Raw genomic sequence first — 21,565 nt, forward strand, 5'->3', positions numbered from 1 at the left:
ATTCCTTTTTCTTTTTGGAAAATTTTATTTAGTTAATTTAGAACATTATTCCTTGGTTACAAGAATAATATTCTTTCCCTCTCTCCCCTCCCCCACCCCTTCCTATAGTCAATGTGCAATTCCACTGGGTTTTACATGTATCCTTGATCAGAAACTGTTTCCATGTTGTTGATGTTTGCATTAGGATAATCATTAAAGTCTACATCCCCAGCCATATCCCCTCGACCCACGTAATCAAGCAGTTGTTTTTCTTCTGTGTTTCTGCTCCCACAGTTTTTCCTCTGGGTGTGGATAGTGGTCTTTTTCCTATATCCCCCCAGGTTGTTCAGGATCACTGCATTGCCACTAAAGGAGAAGTCCATTACATTTGATTTGCCACAGTGTATCAGTCTCTGTGTACAATGTTCTCCTGGTTCTGCTCCTTTCGCTCTGCATCACTTCCTGGAGGTTGTTCCAGTCTCCATGGAACTTCTCCACTTTATTATTCCTTTTAGCACAATAGTATTCCATCACCAACAGATACCACAGTTTGTTCAGTCATTCCCCAATTGAAGGGCATCCCCATATTTTCCAATTTTTTGCCACCACAAAGAGCACAGCTATGAATATTCTTGTACGGTCTTTTTCCTTATTATCTCTTTGGAGTACAGACCCAGCAGTGCTATGGCTGGGTCAAAGGGTAGATATTCTTTTGTTGCCCTTTGGGCATAGTTCCAAATTGCCCTCTAGAATGGTTGGATCAGTTCACAACTCCACCAGCAATGTGTTAATGTCCCAACTTTGCCACATCTCCTCCAACATTCATTACTTTCCTTTGCTGCCATGTTAGTCAACCTGCTAGGTGTGAGGTGATACCTCAGAGTTGTTTTTGTTTTGCATCTCTGATTATAAGAGATTTAGAACACTTTTTCATGTGTACAAATTCCTTTAGAAGGGCAGAAATGGGCAGATTGGAAGTGTGAAATTTTAAGAACCACAATAATAGTTTTAAAATATTAAGACAAGGAGAAATCCTGTCACCTATAGCTTAGAAATTATGTACTTAAATAAGGTTTGGCTTTAGACCACCCGATTAAACTTGTGTTAAAAACCACTAAACATAAATTAAGGGTTATGAGATACCTTTAAAGCCATCTAGCCTTCATTTTACAGTGATGAAAAAGTTAAGTGACATGTGTAAAGTTATACAGCTAGGAAATGGCAAAATACAATTTGGACCTACTCTGTAAGTCTAGCACTTTTTATACTATTGACTAACAATGGAAAATTTTTTCAAGTTGAGATTAAAATTAGACTTTATTCTAACTGAGGACGTTTTTGTTGTCTACAAATAGATGTATGAAATTCTTGTTACAAGTGACTTAGAAAGTTATGATTTTTGGATGAGAAAAATCATCTTCCTACCCTTAGACCAAGTAGCATTAGAACCCACAAAGATTATCTTCTGCCTTCTGGCAAGACTGAAAATGTAGAGATAAAAAACTTTAAATGATTTTTCAATTTTTCAAAAATAAATGAATGAATAAGACAAAACAAAAACTTTTGGAGAAAACCAAATGGAATCAGCAAAGTAAATGATCCACAATTCCAGAAGAACCATTTCCATCTAAATGGCCTTCAATAGAATTTCAGCCAGAGGATCCTAAAGACCCCTGACTTCTTAGCTGTGTGACCCTAGACGAGTCACTTAACTCCCACTGCTTATCCCTTACCACTCTACTGCCTTAGAACTTAGTATTGGCTACTTGGCCTAAGCTCACAAACTAATAAATGGAAGACCTAGAATTTGAATCAAGATTTCTAGCTTCAGCTCCACTTCTCTTTCTACTATATTGCCTTAAAGGATAAATACTAGAGAGAAGTTGGATAGAGAAAAGATAAGGATATTTCAGAGTAGGGATCAGGAGCAAAGGTATATTAACAAGATTGCACACAATGTTGTTATCATACTGATTTGATTATGCCTGAGGACAAAGGTATGTGAGTTGGGGCCAAATTATGCAGAACCTTGAAAGTCAAATAGAAAATTTTGATTTTATGTCTTGGAAACAGCAAGACATTGAAACTTTTTAAACACTGAAATAATTTAATTAAGATGATATTTAGAGTGTGAATGCAGATGGAAGCAGATGATTTTTTTGCTTTATTTTTTTCACATGATAAATATGGAAATGTGTATGAAAGCACATGCATAACCAATAACAAATTGCTTCCTTCTCAGGGACAGGGAAGGGAAGAAAAAGAAAAAGAGTGTAGAACTCAAAATGTTAGGAAATAAACACCAAACATTTTAATTACATGTAAGGGGGGGAGGGTAATAAAACATTACCAGAACAAAGAAAAGAAAAAACAGTAATGTTTAAGAAAGATTTGTCTGTAAGCCAATTAGAGATGCCTTGGACTTTTCAAGGAAGCTAAGTGAGCTCCCAAAAGTGTGCCTACCTGATCCAGGACCCTCAAGGTCTTTGGTTGTCAAAAAGACCAATGATCTATGTTCCTTTATTGGTTATGATGCTGTGCTAATCAGTAAACTGATATTCTTACCCTGCCAAAAAAAGAAAGAAATATTTGTCTGCTATTGGCATTCTAAGAGGGCAGCTAGGAATCTTTCACTATGGTCCAAGGTATATGAAAACTTTAACGAAGTTAATGGCAGTAGGGTTGTGATTTTTTTTTTTTAAGGAAAATTAATTTTCTCAAAAAAAATTTTTTTTGTAATCTCTTTACCAGTTATGTGCAATAAATTTCCACACAAGTTTTCTGAAGTTATGTGATTCAAATCATCTCCTTTCCTTGCTTCTCCTCCCTACCTCTTGGATCTGGCAAACATGAATTTCCTTAATTTTAAGAATTTTTTTTTTAAACCTTATCTTCTCTCTTAAAATAAATACTGACTGACTCTATTGTATTCATTCCAAGGCAGAAGAGCAGTAAGGGCTAGGCAATAGGGGTTAAGTAACTTGCCCAGGGTCACACAGCTGAGAAGTATCTGATTTCAGATTTGAAACCAGGACCTCCCATCTCCAGGCCTGGCTCTCAATCCACTTAGCCACCCAGCTCCCCATAGAAGTTATTTTAAGGGAAAAGTTTACAAATTTGGTACTGATTAGATAGACAGTAGGGTGTTTAAAAAGATTGAATATCATAGTATAATAGGAAAAATCACCAGATTTTGGCAGATTAAGGTTGATTTCTGACTGCTGCTTGTTAGCTGTGTGATACTGCCATAAGTAACTTAATACCTGACCCTTGTTTTCTATATCTGAAAATGGCAAAACTAAAATTTGTTTTATCTACCTAGATAGGTTATATAGAAGTAGAATTTTGGATTCTGCAAAGAAATGTGAGCTGTTATTAATCAAAAATGATTCTAAGATTTTAAGCCTCTCTGGCTGTGAGAATGAGAGTAGGAAGTTGAGAGGAGGAGCTAGTTGGTGCTAAGGGTAGTTTTGAAACTGATTTATCTTTTGGAGATGTCAGAAGAAATGAAAAATCAGTAAAGGCATCATTGAGTGCTTAGTAATAAGCATTTGCTTATAATGAATATCTACAATGGTCTTCTAGTAATACCTGCCCTATCTCCTTCATAAAATGAGATATGATACAAAAGCATTTTGAAAGTTTAAAAGCACTCTATAAATAGTGCCTTGAAGTGAGATTTAACTGATATGCGATAAGTATTTCCTTTACATACTTAGCTTTATACTTTAACTTTCTTTGATTAATAGGTTGCCTATAGTGATATTCCTAACAGATTATCACTTTGGGTTGCTTTCTTCTAAGAGAGAGAACATTAAGCTTTTCTAGTCATTTTTTCTTTTGATCTTACTTTTCAAATGAAGTGTTTCTGAAAGTATAGAGATCAGTGACCTGAACTAAAGAGTTTAAAGAATTTAAAAGCTATGGGGTACATGATTTTTTATAAAACAGGCAAGTAAAATCCCACAACTCTGCCTTTGAATAAAATCTTGGGGCAGTAGACTACTACTCCAAAACAGATCTGCAGACTAATTCCTGATTGGTCTCCTGGAGGAGTGTCTATTGTACTTTACACACAGATGGCCAAATCATTAAGATTAACCTTGTGTTGAGAGGACCTGGGTTCAAATTTGATCCCTTAGACACTTCCTAGCTGTGTGACCCTGGGCAAGTCACAACCTCATTTATCTAGTCCTTGCCCTTTCTGTCTTATGGTTAGTTGTTACTTGGATAGAAGATAAGAGTTTAAGATAGAAATAAAGAATTTAGTTTTTTGATACATTTTTCTTGCTCCTCCAAGCTCTTTACCTTTATAAAGAAATACCCCAAATTTGGAATTAATCCACAACTATTAGTTTAGGTCTTACTAGTATTTGTTTAATAGGCATTTTATTTATGTTCTGTGAATACAATGAGTAGAATGCTTAGATCAGTTGATCGGCAAGCATTTATTAAGTGCCTACTGTATGTCAGGCACTGTGCTAGGAGGGGGGGATACCTCTTAGCACATACCTAAATAGAAAGAATGAAATAATAAGAAAGCAGTCATACTGTCAGTGTTCTTGTTATACTTTAGAAACATAAATGTATGTGTATTTTTTTTTCTATTTAGCTCCTGGGGTATAACGAAAAACCAATAAATCTACAGATGTTCATTGGAACAGCAGATGATCGCTACCTACGGCCACATGCTTTCTACCAGGTGCACCGAATCACTGGGAAGACCGTTGCTACTGCTAGCCAAGAAATAATAATTGCCAGCACAAAAGTTTTAGAAATTCCACTTCTTCCTGAAAATAATATGTCAGCCAGGTATGTTGTTTCCTATCCCTCCCCCCTACCTGGACTAAAAATTGTATATATATAAATATGTATATATATATAATTTATATGTATATATAAATTAAAAAATGTATATATATAACTTGCATATATAAATTATATATATACACACATACATACATATATGTGTGTATATATATTTGTGTTATACAAATAGTGATAATTATGTCTTCATTTTTGTTTGATTTGTATTGTATTTTGTTTGTATTATATTAGAGGCTCTGTTTCTAAAAGAAATTATTATCAAATATTCTGGAATATAGGTAACTAGTCAACTAAATAGGTATAAATATGAATCACTCTTAATTGGGCTTGCTTGTATATAGGCCCTACTTTGAAGTTCCAACAAAGAGGGTCTCCCCACCCCAATTTGCCAGAAAGCAAAAAGAATAGCATGCTTGGAATTAGAGATCATTTAATCCAATACTTTCCTTTTTACAAATAAGGAAACTGAGGCATACAGAGTAGGAGACAGCTAGGAAATACAGTAGATAAGAGTATTGAGTTTGGATTCTGAAAGACCTGGGTTCAAATTGAGCCTCAGATACTGACTTTGTGATCCCTTGGGAAAGTCGCTTAACTTCAGTTTTTTTTTTTCATCTATAATATTGGTATAATATCAGCACCTACCTTGCAGGATTTTGTGAAGTTCAGATGAGATATTTGTTAATGCCCTTAGCACAGTACAGAAAGTCCTTGATGAATGTTTATTCCCTTTCCCTCTTCCACTAGTACTACTAGTGGTAGAACTGGACATCTGAACCCAGGTCCTCTGGTTCAAATCCAGCGTTTTCCCCACTGTATCCTTCTGCTTCTGTATAGGTGGTTGTTGTTGGGGCAGAACTTGTTGCCATTTTTACATATGCCTCCAACTCAACTTTCTTTGGAGTAACAAGCCAAGGAAGCTGCTCTTGAACAATGCTTTATAGGACACTGTGATGAGAGCTCCCATTACCTATACCATCCTATAGCAAGGAAAACCCCAGCCTTCCTGTCTGTATGATTCAGAGTGCCACCTGCTGGGGGAGAAAATTACTTCCCACTGTAGATAATTGTATAAACCAGATATAGACAGTATAAATTAGAGGTCTAAAGGGGCTCAGGAAAGACAGGTTTTGGTTGGGGGCAACCTGTGTTGATTATTTAAAAATTGAAATGTCACCTTAGTAGTCTGAGGGTACAGTTATAAGAAGACTTTATTAAATGGCATTCCTACAAGTGGAACCCCCTTCTCCATTTTTTATAACTACATTTGAATTGAATAGATCTTATTAAGCTTCCAAATATTGGGAGTATCTCCCCCTACCCCAATTAATATGGATGTTGTAATGGTTTCAAACAGCATTTAGGATATTTCCCCCACTCAATAATATGCACAAGCTGTGTAATCTGGCATTTTATAAAGTGAAAGTTTTGAACTTAAATGAATCCAAATCCCATAAATCAGAATTATTGCCTTAGCCCTGACAGTTTTTGACATAACATAATTCATAACAATAGAAGTCTGTATAAATCCAGGAACCAAGATCTGAATTTTGTCACATTTTTGTGAGTAATCGCTACTTTTACATTTTAATAAGTATCTCTGGAACTGAAAGAACAATAATTCTATTTATAAAACTTTATCACCTTGGTGCAAATCGTTTATTTGAAAACTTCATTTGTTTTCTGTGGATTTTATCTGTACATTTGAAAAGTAGATTTTAGAATTCCAGAATATAAAGCAACTTGTTCAGGTGATTTCGCCTCTCTATTCCCCCTTCCTTTTTTTCATTGCTAATTATTTGTTATCCTTCAAACCCTTTTGGCGTTAAATTTACAGATTGGTTTCTGCCTACAGGTTTTGCCTATAAGTGGGGAAACAATGAAAACCAATCTAGCTGATTTGAATATTTGGCCAATATTCCAATGCTCTCATTCTTCATTTAAATAACATAGATGATTTACTGTAATTGTTTTTAATTGTTCATGCTTTTGGATGGTCATGGATGTTAATTTGGGACATATTCTTAAAAATATTCTCTACTGTTATCTGTAACTGTTTAATATATAAACAGTCATAAATGTAGATTATATAGAAAATTCAATTTTTAACATGATGAAATGGCTTTTATTAATACATACTACTCAGTAGCCAAACTTATGATTGATGGTACTACTACTTCTCCACAGATGAACTATCATGCCCTAACTTTATGTAATGTTTCCCATTCTTTTGACTCTTCAATTCCAAGAATTACATTTACAAATCTTTACAACAATTCCTTCTAATCACCCAGACAGACCCTATGTAGATGGTACCACATTTCTTCCTTTCTTGGCCAGTTTTAAGTTACATAGCGATTGAACAACATAATGACCACCATGCACATATCTTATCTTAACACTTGCATATAAAAGTTGTGAGAGGCCAACTATTCTATAAAACCCCAGTTCTGTTGCTTTAATTATGCCGCAGAGATAACTGGGTTCTTAAAGCTTGTGCCAATGGGGAGAGGATACTCTGGTATTTTCTACCAAGTTATAAAGAGGTTTTGAGTATGGCTGCAACAAAAACATTTTTGTCTATTGCTCTAGGACTGGGCTGGCTAAATATGGAATGGCCCATCATCAGAAGATTAGTCAATAAGCGATGACTTTTTTTGGTGATAGCAACCTTTAAAAAAAAAGAGATTAAAAATACAAAACTAAAATCGCTGGATTTTCTAGAACAATTGCTAATGAATCATGAAGTAAAGTATTATGTTTTCCCTCTAGTATTGATTGTGCAGGTATTTTAAAACTTCGAAATTCAGATATAGAACTTCGAAAAGGAGAGACTGACATTGGCAGAAAGAATACTAGAGTGCGTCTTGTCTTTCGTGTACACATCCCCCAGCCTAGTGGAAAAGTCTTATCTCTGCAGACTGCTTCCATACCTGTTGAATGCTGTAAGTGAGTATGATGGCATCTCTTTAAATTTTCTTTAATAATAACTAGTAAATTATTTTCTCTTTATTTGCTATCCAAAGTTTAGGTGAGAAGTGCAAATTTAGACACAGAAATTAAATAACCTAGTATGCTGAATCAGTATATAAACTGATTTTTATGTTGGACTTGGCAAAATGAGACAGAATAGTATAGCACATTGTGCTTTTAACAGGAAAATCTTTAAAAATCAGAAAATCTTGATTCTAGTCCCAAACCTGAACATGTGAATGCATAATGCCATGGTGATGGTATATGATATACCTAGATTACATTGTAGTGCATTGTAAATAATAATATAAAATTATTTTTTAAATCTTATGTTTTAGTAGTAAATATGACTCAGATGAAATGCTTGTTTATCAAGCATAATATAATTTTTCTTGTTTTTATTTTTTAAATGTATTCTTTATGCATAAAAGTTTACAAATTAATACAAGCTTTTATTCAAATCTGGGGGGGGAATAGCACAGCGATCTGCTCAAGAACTTCCTCAGATTGAGAAGTACAGTATCAACAGTTGTCCAGTAAACGGAGGTCATGAAATGGTGGTGACTGGATCAAATTTTCTTCCAGAATCCAAAATCATCTTTATTGAAAAAAGCCAAGGTAATAGAAAGTTTATACTGAGGGATTTGGGGGATGGGGGAGCAAGAGGTGGTTTTAAGAGATTGAAACAATTTTTTCTTCCAAGAGTTTCAAAGTTGGTCAATCCACTAGTGATTTGTTTCTACCAGAGCTATTTGCTGAACTCTCCTTGTACTTTTGCACATGAAATTTCATCCCTAGGCAAACTTAGTAGTTGCATTTTTTTGTTGTTTTATTTTTAGTTTTTGAAACTAGGTCTCCCTATGTGGAATTTACCCAAGGCTAGAAGTGCAGTGATCACTCCCACTGCTCCTCAGGCTGGAATCTTTGACAATTTCTGACCTGGTCAAGTTCTCCCTTATTTAAGACAGCCTTGTGACTACTCCAGTCCCAAGGGTTCACCATGTTGGTGCTGGACTTAGTGTGGAAACTAATTGGTTTTATCTCTAGAATAACTCGGAAATCCTGTGATCAAATATCCATCAACTTCAGCCTCTCCAATAGCTGGGACTATAAGCATGTGCCACCATGTCCAACCTAGAAGTAGCAGTTTTTTAAAAGTTGAAAAACTAAACTTAGAGTGTGAGAGAGAGTGTGGGTATAATAGTCATTAGTTCCCATTTTCACAGTTTTCTGTGTGTTTTTCTAGGGGATTATATAATGCATAAAATTTGGCCACCTGATAAAAGAAGTCATATTTTTTTAAAGTATTGGAAAAAATGTAAAGCAAACAAAATGATAACTAATATTGATTTACATTATTTGGTGCTTTTGTAAAAGATTAGTTTTTACATCTTGGGTGCAGGTAAAATTTTGTGTAATGGCTACTTGTGTGTGCATCTTACCTCTGTAGCTAAAGAATAAACTCCTCAAAGGAAGAAAAACGATCTTACTCATCTTGGCTTTTTATTAGCAACTAGCACAGGAACAGATATGCAGTAAACTTTTAATAAATTTTGAATAAATGAATTTGTTCTTTTTAGTTGTTAGCCTGACCATCATTTCAGGTGTAAGCAATAAAACACATAGGTTACTAGTGATTAAAAGCTCTTTAGTAAGGTTTCAAGATTGGAAAAGTTATCCTCTGATCTATTAACTTTGCCTTGGATTAAGAATATTATCCAAATGATATAGCTTTATGAAAATAAGAAAAATTCTTATTGTGAAATTTAAGACTGCAAATAAATATAATCTCAGTTTTCTTTCAGATAAAATATTTATAATTTTATTCATTTTCAAATTGTTAGTATCTTTAGTCATTATAGCTTGTTGCTTACTGACTCATAAAAGTAATTCATTGGGCATATCTTACAGATTTTTCAAAGCTACTCTTAGAAATCAACATGCCATTTTTTTTTTGGTACCACCAGGAGCTTAATATGACACTAAAATAGCAGTTTTGTAATGGCCTAAAATATTGCACATCCAAAAGAATCAAATACACATCTAAGTATGGAATTGTTTATGCTTAAGACATGAATGACTTAAAATTATTCAAAGGATTTTTATGTTTTGGGGGGAAATTCATCATAATGATGTGTAACTATATAATTATATCTTGCTTAAAAATTAATTTCTAAACCTCTAATAATATTCTTATTGCATGCTTTCATGTATTTTATAATCCGAATTATTTGTAAATTGAATCATTTCTTTCAACAGATGGACGTCCTCAATGGGAAGTAGAAGGAAAAATAATTAGGGAAAAGTGTCAAGGGGTGAGGAATTTAATTTTTTTTCCCTTTAGAAAGTATTCTTGGTTGATATCTTTAAATAGGAAAACTGAATTATATGCTATTCTTTTTAAGACAAAGAGAACTTTTTTACCCTCTGAAGTCACTGAAATATTTTAAAATATCCATCCAACAACAATAAACATTTATTTGGTACCAACTATGGACAAAGGAATGTTTTAGGTAGGCTTTGGGAACAGAGTTAAACATGAAATAGGCCTAATATATATTAATATAGAGTGAAATAATAATTAAATGTTTCATATTATATTATTATTGTACAATATATGGTAAGATATTATATATAATAAAAAGAGTGAAAAAATTATTTGGAGAAAGTTAGAAAAAGTAGCTTTTAAATAAATAATAAAAATTAACTTCATTTTAGTATAATATCTGGTTTGAGTTAGGGGAAGGGATTGGAAGAGACTGTTTTAGAAGGGTTTTTTTGTGTGTTTTTTTTTTTAATGCATTATAAGCCCCTTTCCCTTCTAACAGACTGTGGGGAAAAAAAGTGCTCAGGCTATTTATTGACCTCAGACTATTTATTGCTCAAAACACTTCAGCTACCTTATCCTCCTTTCAGAAATACAATTCTGAATGGAACAGCCATAGTAGTCAACTTGGAGTTTAAGATAGGAATGGAGGGGGGTTTATTATTTGGGCTTTAAGCCATATATATGAAGAGCATGGGCCAAATGCGGTGGGACCATTATTTCTTTATACATCATGTGCTAAGGCCTCATTACAGTAGAGATTCCCTACTCCTCCTTTAAGATTTTGTAAAGCTTATATAATTTGTAGTGAAAATAAGTATATAGACATCCAATTTCACATCTCCAACAGCGTTTCAGATATCTCAAGATGGATGTCTACTAGACATCTTATACTTAACATATCAAAATCAAAAACAGTACTCATTTTCTTTCCACCTGGATCTCTCACCCCTCATATCCAGTCTGTTGTCAGTGCTTTTAGATTTTACCTCCACAATATCTCTCAATTCCCCTTTTCTCTTCTGGCACTGTCACCATCCTAGGGCAGGTCCTCATCACCTCATGCCTAGACTATTACAATAGCCTATTGGTGGATCTGTCTGCCTCAAATCTCTCCACCCCAATCCATCCTCCATCCAGCCACCAAAGTGATTTTCCTAAAGCACAGATCCTACCATATCATCCCCACCCTCATTAAACTCCGTTAGCTCCCTGTCATCTCCAGAAGCAAATACAGAATGCTCTCTTTGGCATTCAAGGCCCATTACAACTTAATCTCCTCCTACCTTTTCAGTCTTTTCACTCCTCAGGACACACTCTTTGATCTAGTAACCTTGGCTTTCCCGACTATTCCATGAATAGTCAGTCATATCATATGAGCTGTGGGCATTTTCTCTGGTTGTCCCTTTGTCTGGATTATTTTCTTTTAACTTGTACTACTGGCTTCCTTTAAGTCCCAATTAAAATCCTATATATATTTGTTTGCATATTTTCTCCCCTATTCAATTGTAAGATCCTTGAGGATGGGAACTATATTTAATCTCTTTATATTCTTAGTGCTTAGCACAGTGCCTGGCACATAGTAGGCCTTAATAAATGTTTATTGATTATTTGATTGATTACATTATTTTCTCATTTAGAAGATTCCTGAGGGTGCAGCTGGGTAGTTCAGTAGTTTGAGAGCCAGGCCTAGAAACAGGAGGTCCTAGGTTCAAACTTGGCCTCGGACACTTCCCAGCTGTGAGACCGTGGGCAAGTCACTTGACCCCTTTTGCCTAGTCCTTGCCACTCTTCTGCCTTGGAACCAATATATAGTATTGATTCTAAGACAGAAAGTAATAGTTTAAAAAAAGAAGATTCCTGATAAATTTTAAGAAGTGTAAATTAGTCATCAAATTGTGAGCTCTCATTTAAGTGACTAAACATGGATTCAGAAGTTAAAAGAGGAAACTATAATTTTAAAAGGTATTAGGAGGGTCATCTAGGTGGTACAGTGGATAGATAGCCAGGCCTGGAGTTTGGAGGTTCAAATGTGGCCACAGACACTTATCTATGTGACTACAGACAAGCCATTTAACTCTTGTTTGCCTAGCCCTTCCCTTCTCTCCCAGAGATGTTACTAAGACAGAAAGTTAAAGTTATAAAATTAAAATGGGGCAATTAGTAGCTGCCAGAGAACCAAGCCTGGAGATAGGGGGTTCAACATTCAAATTTGACCCTAGACCCTTCCTAGCTGTGTGACTCTGGGCAAGTCACTAAACTCCAGTTGTCTATTCTTTACTGCTCTTCTGCCTTGAAACAGTACTTACTATCAATTCTAAGACAGAAGATGAAGGCTTTTAAAAAACTAAATTAGTCTTAGGGTTATATTCACACAGTAGTACAAATTTCCTTGGCAAGTTTCATATAACAATAGTTTTTTTCTTCTGTATCAATTAACATCATTGTGAAAAGAAAACTTGTTCCCTCTTTTACCTCCCCCTCCAAAAAAAAAATTATAGGAAAAGCTACATGAAGACTGATTATAGAAAGCTGTTTTTCACATGCAGTATATTTTAGTAGTATAATAAGTAGTACTTAGTATTTAGGTAGTCACTGTCCAAAGTGATCCAAAATGCTTTAGTCTCATTGTGCTAAATATTTTAGTTGTAAGTATAATATTATCTTTGAATTTTCACTTAGGCGAACATTGTCCTTGAAGTTCCTCCATACCATAACAGAACAGTTACAGCTGCGGTGCAGGTGCAGTTTTATCTTTGTAATGGCAAGAGGAAAAAAAGTCAATCTCAACGTTTTACTTACACACCAGGTACAAGGAGTTATTATAATGGTTTTTCACAAAGCTTTTTGGTTTGTATTGGGTGAAAAGAGGTTCAGCAAATTGTACAACATCTTTAGAACATAGTACTTAGAAGTATGAAAGTCTTATCTCATTTCCAAACTCATTGATTTGATGCTAAAGACTGACCTACAGCATAAGTAATTATTTTTTTACCCCTAAACATGGCTATCAGAACCCTATCTCTGACATCTTCTCTTATCTCTATACATTTTTCCCTTGGTGATATCATTAACTCCAAAATGATTTATAATCTCTATTTACTTACCTCACAGATCTGTGTCTATAGCTTTTATTCCTCTCCTAGGCTCCAATCCTGTTTCTTGGCAGACTAGACATTCTAACACAGATTTTTTTTTCCTGTCCTTATCTTAAATTTAACATAAGTAAAATGAAACTCATTATTATCCAACTGAATTAATTTCTTATTCACATTTCCCTATTTCAATTGAGGATAAAAACTGTTCTGTATAGGTTTGTAACCTCAGAGTCATCCTTCAGTCTATTGCCCTTTTTTCTCATATCCAATGTCTTACAGAATCAATCTCCTTCTCTGTATTTAACACTGGCCTAACTTATCTCTTATTTATAAGATTGGAGTAATATTCTAATTGGTCTCCTGTCTCCAATTTATCCTCCACACAGCAGTCAAGGAATCTTCCTGATACCCAAGCTTAACTATATCACTCTCTTGGCCAAAAAGCCTTCACTTCTACCATATTGGTAATTGACTTAAAATTCTGAGTGAAGCATAGATTTTTAGACAATGTGGGAATTTGTTTTGCTGGATTTTGTATCTGTTGTGAGAGGTTTTTATTTTTAAACATTCAAGAAGTTTTGGGGTGATATTGTGGATAGGAGAGATTGTAAAAATAAATTTATTTTTGGAGAATAAAAATTCATTGACTACCTTTCGGTTCCTCAGCCTGATATTTCAGACTATATCTTCTGGCTCCAAACTGTCTTTATAAACTTCATATTAGTCCCATGAATGCACTTGATGTTTTAGCCAAAATGGCCACCTAACTGGTCAACACTATATAGTCTCCATGACTTTTTGTGATTTGAATGCATTCTCTCACCCCTTCCTCATAGAACCTTTCTCTGATTGATTTTTAAAGTCCTTCCTACTTACTCTTTGCTTCTACATGCTCTACAGTCTAGTGATATTGGACTACTCATTGTTCCTCAAATTAGACAAATCCCCACTCTAGACATTTTTATTTGATGTCTTCCTGCCTGGAATTGTCTTCTTGTCTCTACCTCCTAACTTCCCTCAGCTAAACTCTCACTTTCAGCAAGAAGCCTTTCTCAATCCCTTAAAAAAATCTTTTTATTTTAACGTTCTTTTCATTTAAATTTTGAGTTTCAAAATTTTTCCCCTCTCAGTTCTTCTCTCACCTGCAGGCAAGTATTATATCATCAAATATACGGGTGAAATCATAAAAACACATCACAAAAAGAAAAGAAAAAGAAAAGCAAGAAAAATAAAGAGTGTGAAAAATGTACTTTGATTTTAATTCAGAGTAAACAATGGATAGCATTTTCATAATAGGTCCTTTGGAATTGTCTTGGATCATTTTCTTTATCAGGGTAACTAAATAATTTCCAGTTTATGATCCTTACAATATTGCTGTTACTATATACCATGGTCAGGTTCTGCTTACTTCGCTTTGCATCAGGTCTTATAAGTCTTCCTAAGTTTTGCTGAAACCTTCCTGCTTGTCAATTCTTATAGTTATAGCACACTGTTTCATCACAATTATATACCACTACTTGTTTAGTCATTCCCTAGTTGATGGACAAAATCTGTACCAAAGCCAAGATTTGAACCCAAGACCCCTAGTTCCTAGAGCCAACTGTAAATTGAATGGATGGTATAATAGTCAATAAGTATTTAAGTGCTAAAGATATAAAGGCAGAAAAAAGCCCCTGCCTTTGAGGAGCTCACCATCTTATAGAGCTCCTTTGTGTCACTTTACATTTACAGAACACTTTTTTACCCAATAGACTTGTGAGACAAGTAATGCCAGACTTAAAATCCCCAGTAGAGGTCAGAGCTAACCTCTTACTCCTGAAAACTAAAACCATTCTTGTTTCCAGTGAACTTTTATATGAGCAGAGAGTTAGAATAAAACTTAAGCACTATTTCCAGCATGAGGCCTTTCTTAGTCCTCCTAGTTATTCCCCCTAATTGAATGAAAACTACTGGAGTACAGGTCCTGGTTTTACTTTTTTTCTTATCTCTTTAGCATTTAGCATTATGCATGGCACATAATTAAGTACTTAATAAATGTTTGCTGATTGATACAGAACTAACCCTCTGTTAAGGAAGATCCAAATACTAGTTCTGCCTCTGACACTACTGCCTTTCTACTCTCATAGTAGAAGTTTCTTTATTAGGACCTAGATCCATACCAAATATATAAAAAAACAATTATAAAGGTAAACTTTAGTGGAAAGTTGTGTATCAATGGATATAAATGTAGGTACCAGTATTAATGGGTGGCCTACAGAAAATCAATTAACTCAGATTCTTTGGAATTAAGAAAAGCTACCAAGCTTTTTGCCGTGATGCCATTAATGAACTTTGTCTACCATGGAAGTAAAAGATTGAAAGAAAGATCTTGTGTATATCAAAATAGTCAAAGGCATGCTTAAATTTTTTTTTTTTAGTTTGGAACTTAAACACCAAAAAAAAGAGCCATTTTGCATAGACCGAAAGACATGAGGATTCTCTAGGAAACTGCTAGTCTCCATTTCACACAGCTTCTTTTGAAAAGATGCATAGAAGTTATTATAATTTCATATATTGTTATAGCTTTATAATTAATTTAAACTTTGAAATATGGCTTACTTCTCTGTGCTTCCTTTTAATCTTCCTTTTGTTTTCTTCTGTACATTTTTTTTAACCCATACCTTCTATCTTAGAATCAATATTAAGTATTAATCCCAAGGCAGAAGAGCAGTAAGGTTAGGCAGTGGGGGATAAATAACTTGCCTAGGGTCATATAGCTAGGAAGTGTCAGAGGCCAAATTTAAACCCAGGACCTCACATCTCTAGGCCTGACTCTCAATCCACTGAGCCACGCAGCTGCCCCTTCTTCCATACATTTTAAAAAATGTTATAATGTTATAATGGCTGTTTTGGGCATCATTGTTGCTAAGTTGTTTTCTCTACCCCCTGCCCCTCCCCAACCCCAAGTGACTTAGAGAAGGAACAAGAAATTCCTCATAATAAGTATAGTCAAGCAAAATGAATTAACAAAAGTGATGCCATATCTAAGAATGTTGTCCTTTCACCTTGTGTTTTTTATCTATCAGAAAGTGGATAGCATGCTTCTTTATCGGTCTTCAAGATGTGATTGGTCATTGCTCTAAATGCCACCTGCCCTACCCCACCTTAAATGTAGAGACAATTTTTGACAGTTTATGATTCAGATTCTCTCCTTCCATCTTCTGCCTCTCCCAAGACAGTAAATAGTCTGATATATATATATATATATATATCACACCAGTGCTTTCATTCAATACATATTTTCATATTGCTCATGCCATCATAGAACACATCACTCATACAATACAAAAAAGTACTTATAAAAGAAATAAAGATGGCTCATACTCCAATAATTTCTTTGGCTGTGGATAGCATTTTTCATCATGAGTCCTTTATAGATTTCTTGGAAACTTGCTTTGCTTATAATAGTTTAGAGCAGTAATGGCAAACCTTTTAGAGATGGAGTGCCAGGCCCTGCCCCCATCTCACCAAGTGCAATTCCCATCCCACCGACTGTTTCGTTTCTCAGCCCCTTTATCCCATATAGGGGAGGGAGAAAGAGCCCCATTAGGCTGCTGGATAGAGGGGCAGGTGAAATGAGGAATGTCCTTAGTAAATTTAGGGGGGAGAAGATTGGCCCAAGTACTCTGTTCTCTTCCAGCTCTGCTGCCTGTGAGCCACCCACCTTAACCCCCTGTGTGCTTCCATTGGGCTGCTGGGCAGAGGGGCTGGGGATGTGAAACATTGTCATCAGATGCAGTGGAGAGGGGGAGGAGAGCAGCTCTGCCTGAATCTCTCTACCTTCTTAGTAATGAACTCTGGGGGTGGGGAGTAGGGAGTGTGAGATGAAAAATGAAAAAATAGTATTTATTATATAGGATTTAATAATAATAAAGTAAGAAAGGGGTTAATGCAGCCAAGTGAGCAGAGCACAGAGCCAGAGAGACCCACACCTGCCATGCTTTACCAAACACCCAAGCTCCAAAAGAAGCCTCACAGTGTGGGTCTCAGCCAAATTTATCTTTCAAGTTTCCATACATAAAATGAGGACATAACATAAAAGGATGTTGGGTAAATGTAGTTCAGGTGTAGCAAATTTCTATTTGCACATTCCTCCCTGTGATCCTTTGGAGACCAATCTCCCCAATGGATCATTTCAAACATAATTAACTTAAAATTTTAAAGATTTTTAACTAAAGGTATATACAGCATTGCAGTTTCTAAAGGGAAATTATAATAATTTGGAGATAAAGGAACATTAAAAAAAACAAAACAGTGTTAGGTACATTGACAGAAAGCCAATTGGGGGCAGTCCCCTTTTGCATAAGGTGTACCTTCCAAAATAAATGTATTAAACTCCCCCATAGTTCAAATTCACCATATCTAAAAGTTCACTCGGGATCTTTTAGTGTAGCATGTGGTCTCCACAGGCATCTTCATGGTGCCTTCTCCAAAACATTCACCTTCTGAATTCTCTTGTTCCAAATTAGGCTCAAATTCAAATCAAAGTTCACAACAATAACACATATTCTCCCCCCCCCCCCTAGGAATCACACAGGGATACATGGTTGAGTCATAAGGCATATGAATCAATTATTAAAAAACATCAAAGAAATGGAAAAAATAACCTCTGAGTGAAATAAAGAATATCAAAAATGTGAACAATTCTAGGAAAAGAGGGGAAAAATTCAGAAATCACAAAAGGTTGTTATAGCGATCCATGTCCCATAAGCCTGCAACAACAATCATGCAATAACCCAATTAGTAGTCTGGACTACAGTAAATTGTCACATCATGAAAGGAAATAGAAAAAGGGATTAGATCTCAAAACAATTAGGAAATAGTATTTCCTGTTTTGACCCTTTTGTTCACTTTCAAGGATAATGGACTTGATAGAGAGTGTGGTACAAAGAAGTCCTGCATTTAACACATGTTAAATAGTCTCAACCTGGGTCTCACACATGATCAAATCCTTGGGCTCTTTGTGCAGAATGTTATCTGTTAATCCCCATAGAATTGGTTTGGTTTTTTACCTTTTGTGCTCATTTGGCACTTTGTAGGTCAACTTCTGTGATCCTTGAGCAAAAGTCTCATGATATAAGTTAGTGGCAGGTTGCTATAGTTCAAAGCTTTTTGGGTACACATCTAGATGTTAGGCAGAAGGACATCTTAGCTTATTCTATTGCGAAAAGTAAAACAGTTAAAAAAAAAAGTCTTTTCAATATTGTGACATGTGCTTCAAATATAAAAAAATGAAAGGAAAAAACTCAGTAAATACTGTATGGCACATGTAGGAAGAAAAACAATAATGAAAAAATACCAAAAATGTATATATTTCATAATCACAGAGGTAAAAATATAGAGGCTAATGGCCAAAAAATAAGATATATTTCCTCTTTAACTTGCCATGATCCAGTGTGATGCAAATGAGGTAGATAAAGCAACAGAGGTTTGGCAGCAATAATATATTCAAGAAAATAAAAAAAATTACAGAAGGCACAAAATACTATAAAAGGCTTATCAGGTCATTAATATAGATTTTTTTTTTTTTTTAGGTAATATATGTGTTGTCCTATAAGGGCAATTGGTTTAAGTAGAAGGATCAACCAAATACAGTGAAAAAAAAAATAGTACATATCCAGCAAGAGAAGTCTGGTCACAATCAAATAGTCAAATAAAATCAGTATAGGCAATTATTCATTATCAACAGAAGGTGCTCATTTTAAATGGGTACATTGAATCCATGAGTCCCTCTCCCCAAACTTTTTTTTTTTTAAACCCTTGCCTTCTGTCCTAGAATCAATACTGGGTATTGGTTCTTGGGCTAAAGAGTGGTAAGGCCTAGGCAGTGGGGGTTAAGTGACTTGCCCAGGGTCACAGTTAGGAAGTATATGAGTCTGACTCAATCCACTGAGCCACCCAGCTGCCCACCCCCCACCCCACCCCACCCCCATCTTAAAGTCTAGTGTAGTCAATAGGGCTTGGAATAGTCCATCATAAGCAGGTTCAGTAGACCCAGTACATTCTTTATGTATACATGATCACCTGGGTTTAAATCATGAAGTGAGAAGTTTATGGGGCCTGCCTGAACAGGAGCTCCAGAATCATGGAGTTCTTGCAATTTCATTTGTAATTGTCTTATATGTGTGGCAATGGTTGTATCCTCTCCTAACAATAATGTATAGGTAAGGATAAATGGTTGTGCCTGAATAGCTGAATATCCAAATAGCATTTCAAATGGTGAGATGTATAAATCACCTCTGGGTCTCTTTCTGGGATGAAATAGGACCAGAGGTAGAATTTCGGGCCATTCTAAATGAATCTCTGTGTACAATTTTCCAATCATAGTTTTAAGTTCTTTATTCATTCTTTCAACTTGGCCGGAGCTCTGGGGATGGTATGATGATGTATGAAATTTAGGAGTTATTCCTGAACATGAATAAATTTGTAAAATGAATTCCTCAATCTGAATCAATATGTGATGGTAGGCCAAAACAAGGAATAATTTCTTTCAAAAGAATTTAACAAAAGCTGATGTGACCCGCTGGAAACCCTTCAGGCCACCTAGTTAGCTGATCGACTATGACCAGACAAAATTTATACTGTCCGAATCTTGACATAGAAATAAAATCAATTTGTAGGTGTTCAAAAGGAATATAAGCGAGAGGATGTCCACCAAAGACTTTACCACAAAAAACATGCTAGTTAGAAGCCTGGAAGGTAGGACAAACTGTACATACTTTGGAAGCAATTGTAGTTATTCCGGATTCTATCCATACTTTTTTAACAGAGTCTGTAATGCCTTGTGTGCTAAAATGACCCTGTTTATGAATAGAGTGACAAATTTGGTTATAGAAATTTCTCGGGAGCAAGGGTTTCACACTTCCTTGTCATTGTAGGAAATCATCAATAATTGTTAGTGTCAAAATTAACTTGGGCCCTTCCAAGGCTGTTACCTTTGCTGAGGTGTCTGCTTGTTCATTTTCCCTGGGGACAGGGTCAGTACCTGTGGGTACTGTATATGTGGACAGAGCAGTGAATGACAGCTATGGCTTCAGCAAGCTGGAGGGCAGAAAGAAGGCCAGTAATATGGTCTGCATCGGCAATGCATTTTCCAGCTGATATTAAAAATCCCCTCTGACTCCATAGCATGCCCATGGTGTGACATATGCCAAATGCATAATGGGAGTCTGTGTAAATTCCAGATTTTTCTGAACTCATCCTATTTACCATTTCTTACAGCTCAGTATTATGCTGTTATAACCATCTGTCTCAACTTGTTCATCCTTTCCTCAAGTGATGAGCAACCCCATAGTTTCCAATTCTTTGCCACCACAAAAAGAGCTGCTAAAAATATTTTGGTATAGATAGATCCCTTTCTCTTTGGGATATAAGACCAGTAATGGTATTGTTGGGTCAAGGGGGATGTATATGCACAGTTTTATGACACTTTGAGCCTAGTTCCATATGGCTCTCCCGAATAATTATATCAGTTCACAGTTCCACCAACATTTTATTAGTGTCCCCATTTTCCTATATCCCCTCCAACATTTATTTTCCTTTCTGGTCATATTAGTCAATCTGATAGGTATGAAATGGCATCTCAGAGTTGCTTTAATTTGCATTTCTCTAGTCAGTATTAATTTGGAGTACATTTTCTTATTACTATTGAGTGTTTTTATTTTTTCTTCTGTTCATATCCTTTGACCATTTATCATTTAGGGAATGCTTTGTATTCTTATAATTTTGCCTCAGTTCTCAGTATTTGAGCAATGAGGTATTTGTTGAAGGCACTTGCTATAAAAATTTTTCCAAATTTGTTGTTTTAATTTAATGTAATCAAAATTCTCCATTTCATTTTGTATAATATCCTCAATGTCTTGTTTGGTTATAAAATCTTCCTTTATCCACCTGTCTGGTAAACTTTTCCATGTTCCCCTAATTTGTTTATTTCCCTTTACTTCTAGATCCAAGTATCCATTTTGATTTTTATCTTTGTGTATGGTGTGAGATGTTGGTCTCTGCCTAGTTTCTGCCATATTGTTGACCAGTTTATTTTTCTATGATTTTGATGTATTTTTACTTCAAAGTGAGATTCATCTGATGCCCACTCTCTAAACTCTTCTTCCATATTGGCATATTCTCATATACCCCAATTAGAAGAAATAACAAGTCCTGCCACTTTATTCCTCCTTTCTTTAGTGTGTTGTTCCTTCTTTTATACCCTGCCTTCTTCAGACCCTCAGAACAGAACCAATTCACTCTCATTACCTCTACTTTTCTTATTTAACTCTCTCAATCCCTTTGAAGACATTAAATTTCTAAAGGGACACTTGCTTCTTCT

The 21,565-nt window shown here is 35.3% G+C and overlaps 1 protein-coding gene across 5 annotated transcripts in view; it reads left to right on the forward strand.

The window, feature by feature from the left end:
• NFATC3 (nuclear factor of activated T cells 3) overlaps positions 1-21,565 on the forward strand; it is a 195,647-nt gene that overhangs the window by 115,818 nt on the left and 58,264 nt on the right. For 4 of the 5 annotated variants that reach the window (XM_056810018.1, XM_001373944.4, XM_007477224.3 and 1 more), the window contains 5 exons: positions 4,592-4,791; positions 7,579-7,751; positions 8,257-8,397; positions 10,039-10,094; positions 12,788-12,914. In XM_056810018.1, coding sequence (XP_056665996.1) covers positions 4,592-4,791; positions 7,579-7,751; positions 8,257-8,397; positions 10,039-10,094; positions 12,788-12,914 — 697 coding nt within the window. The remainder of the gene's footprint in view (positions 1-4,591; positions 4,792-7,578; positions 7,752-8,256; positions 8,398-10,038; positions 10,095-12,787; positions 12,915-21,565) is intronic. The other variant, XM_056810029.1, reaches the window with a different exon arrangement.

This window comes from Monodelphis domestica, chromosome 1, assembly GCF_027887165.1.
Source record: "Monodelphis domestica isolate mMonDom1 chromosome 1, mMonDom1.pri, whole genome shotgun sequence".
In the NCBI taxonomy this organism is placed as follows: Eukaryota; Metazoa; Chordata; class Mammalia; order Didelphimorphia; family Didelphidae; genus Monodelphis; species Monodelphis domestica.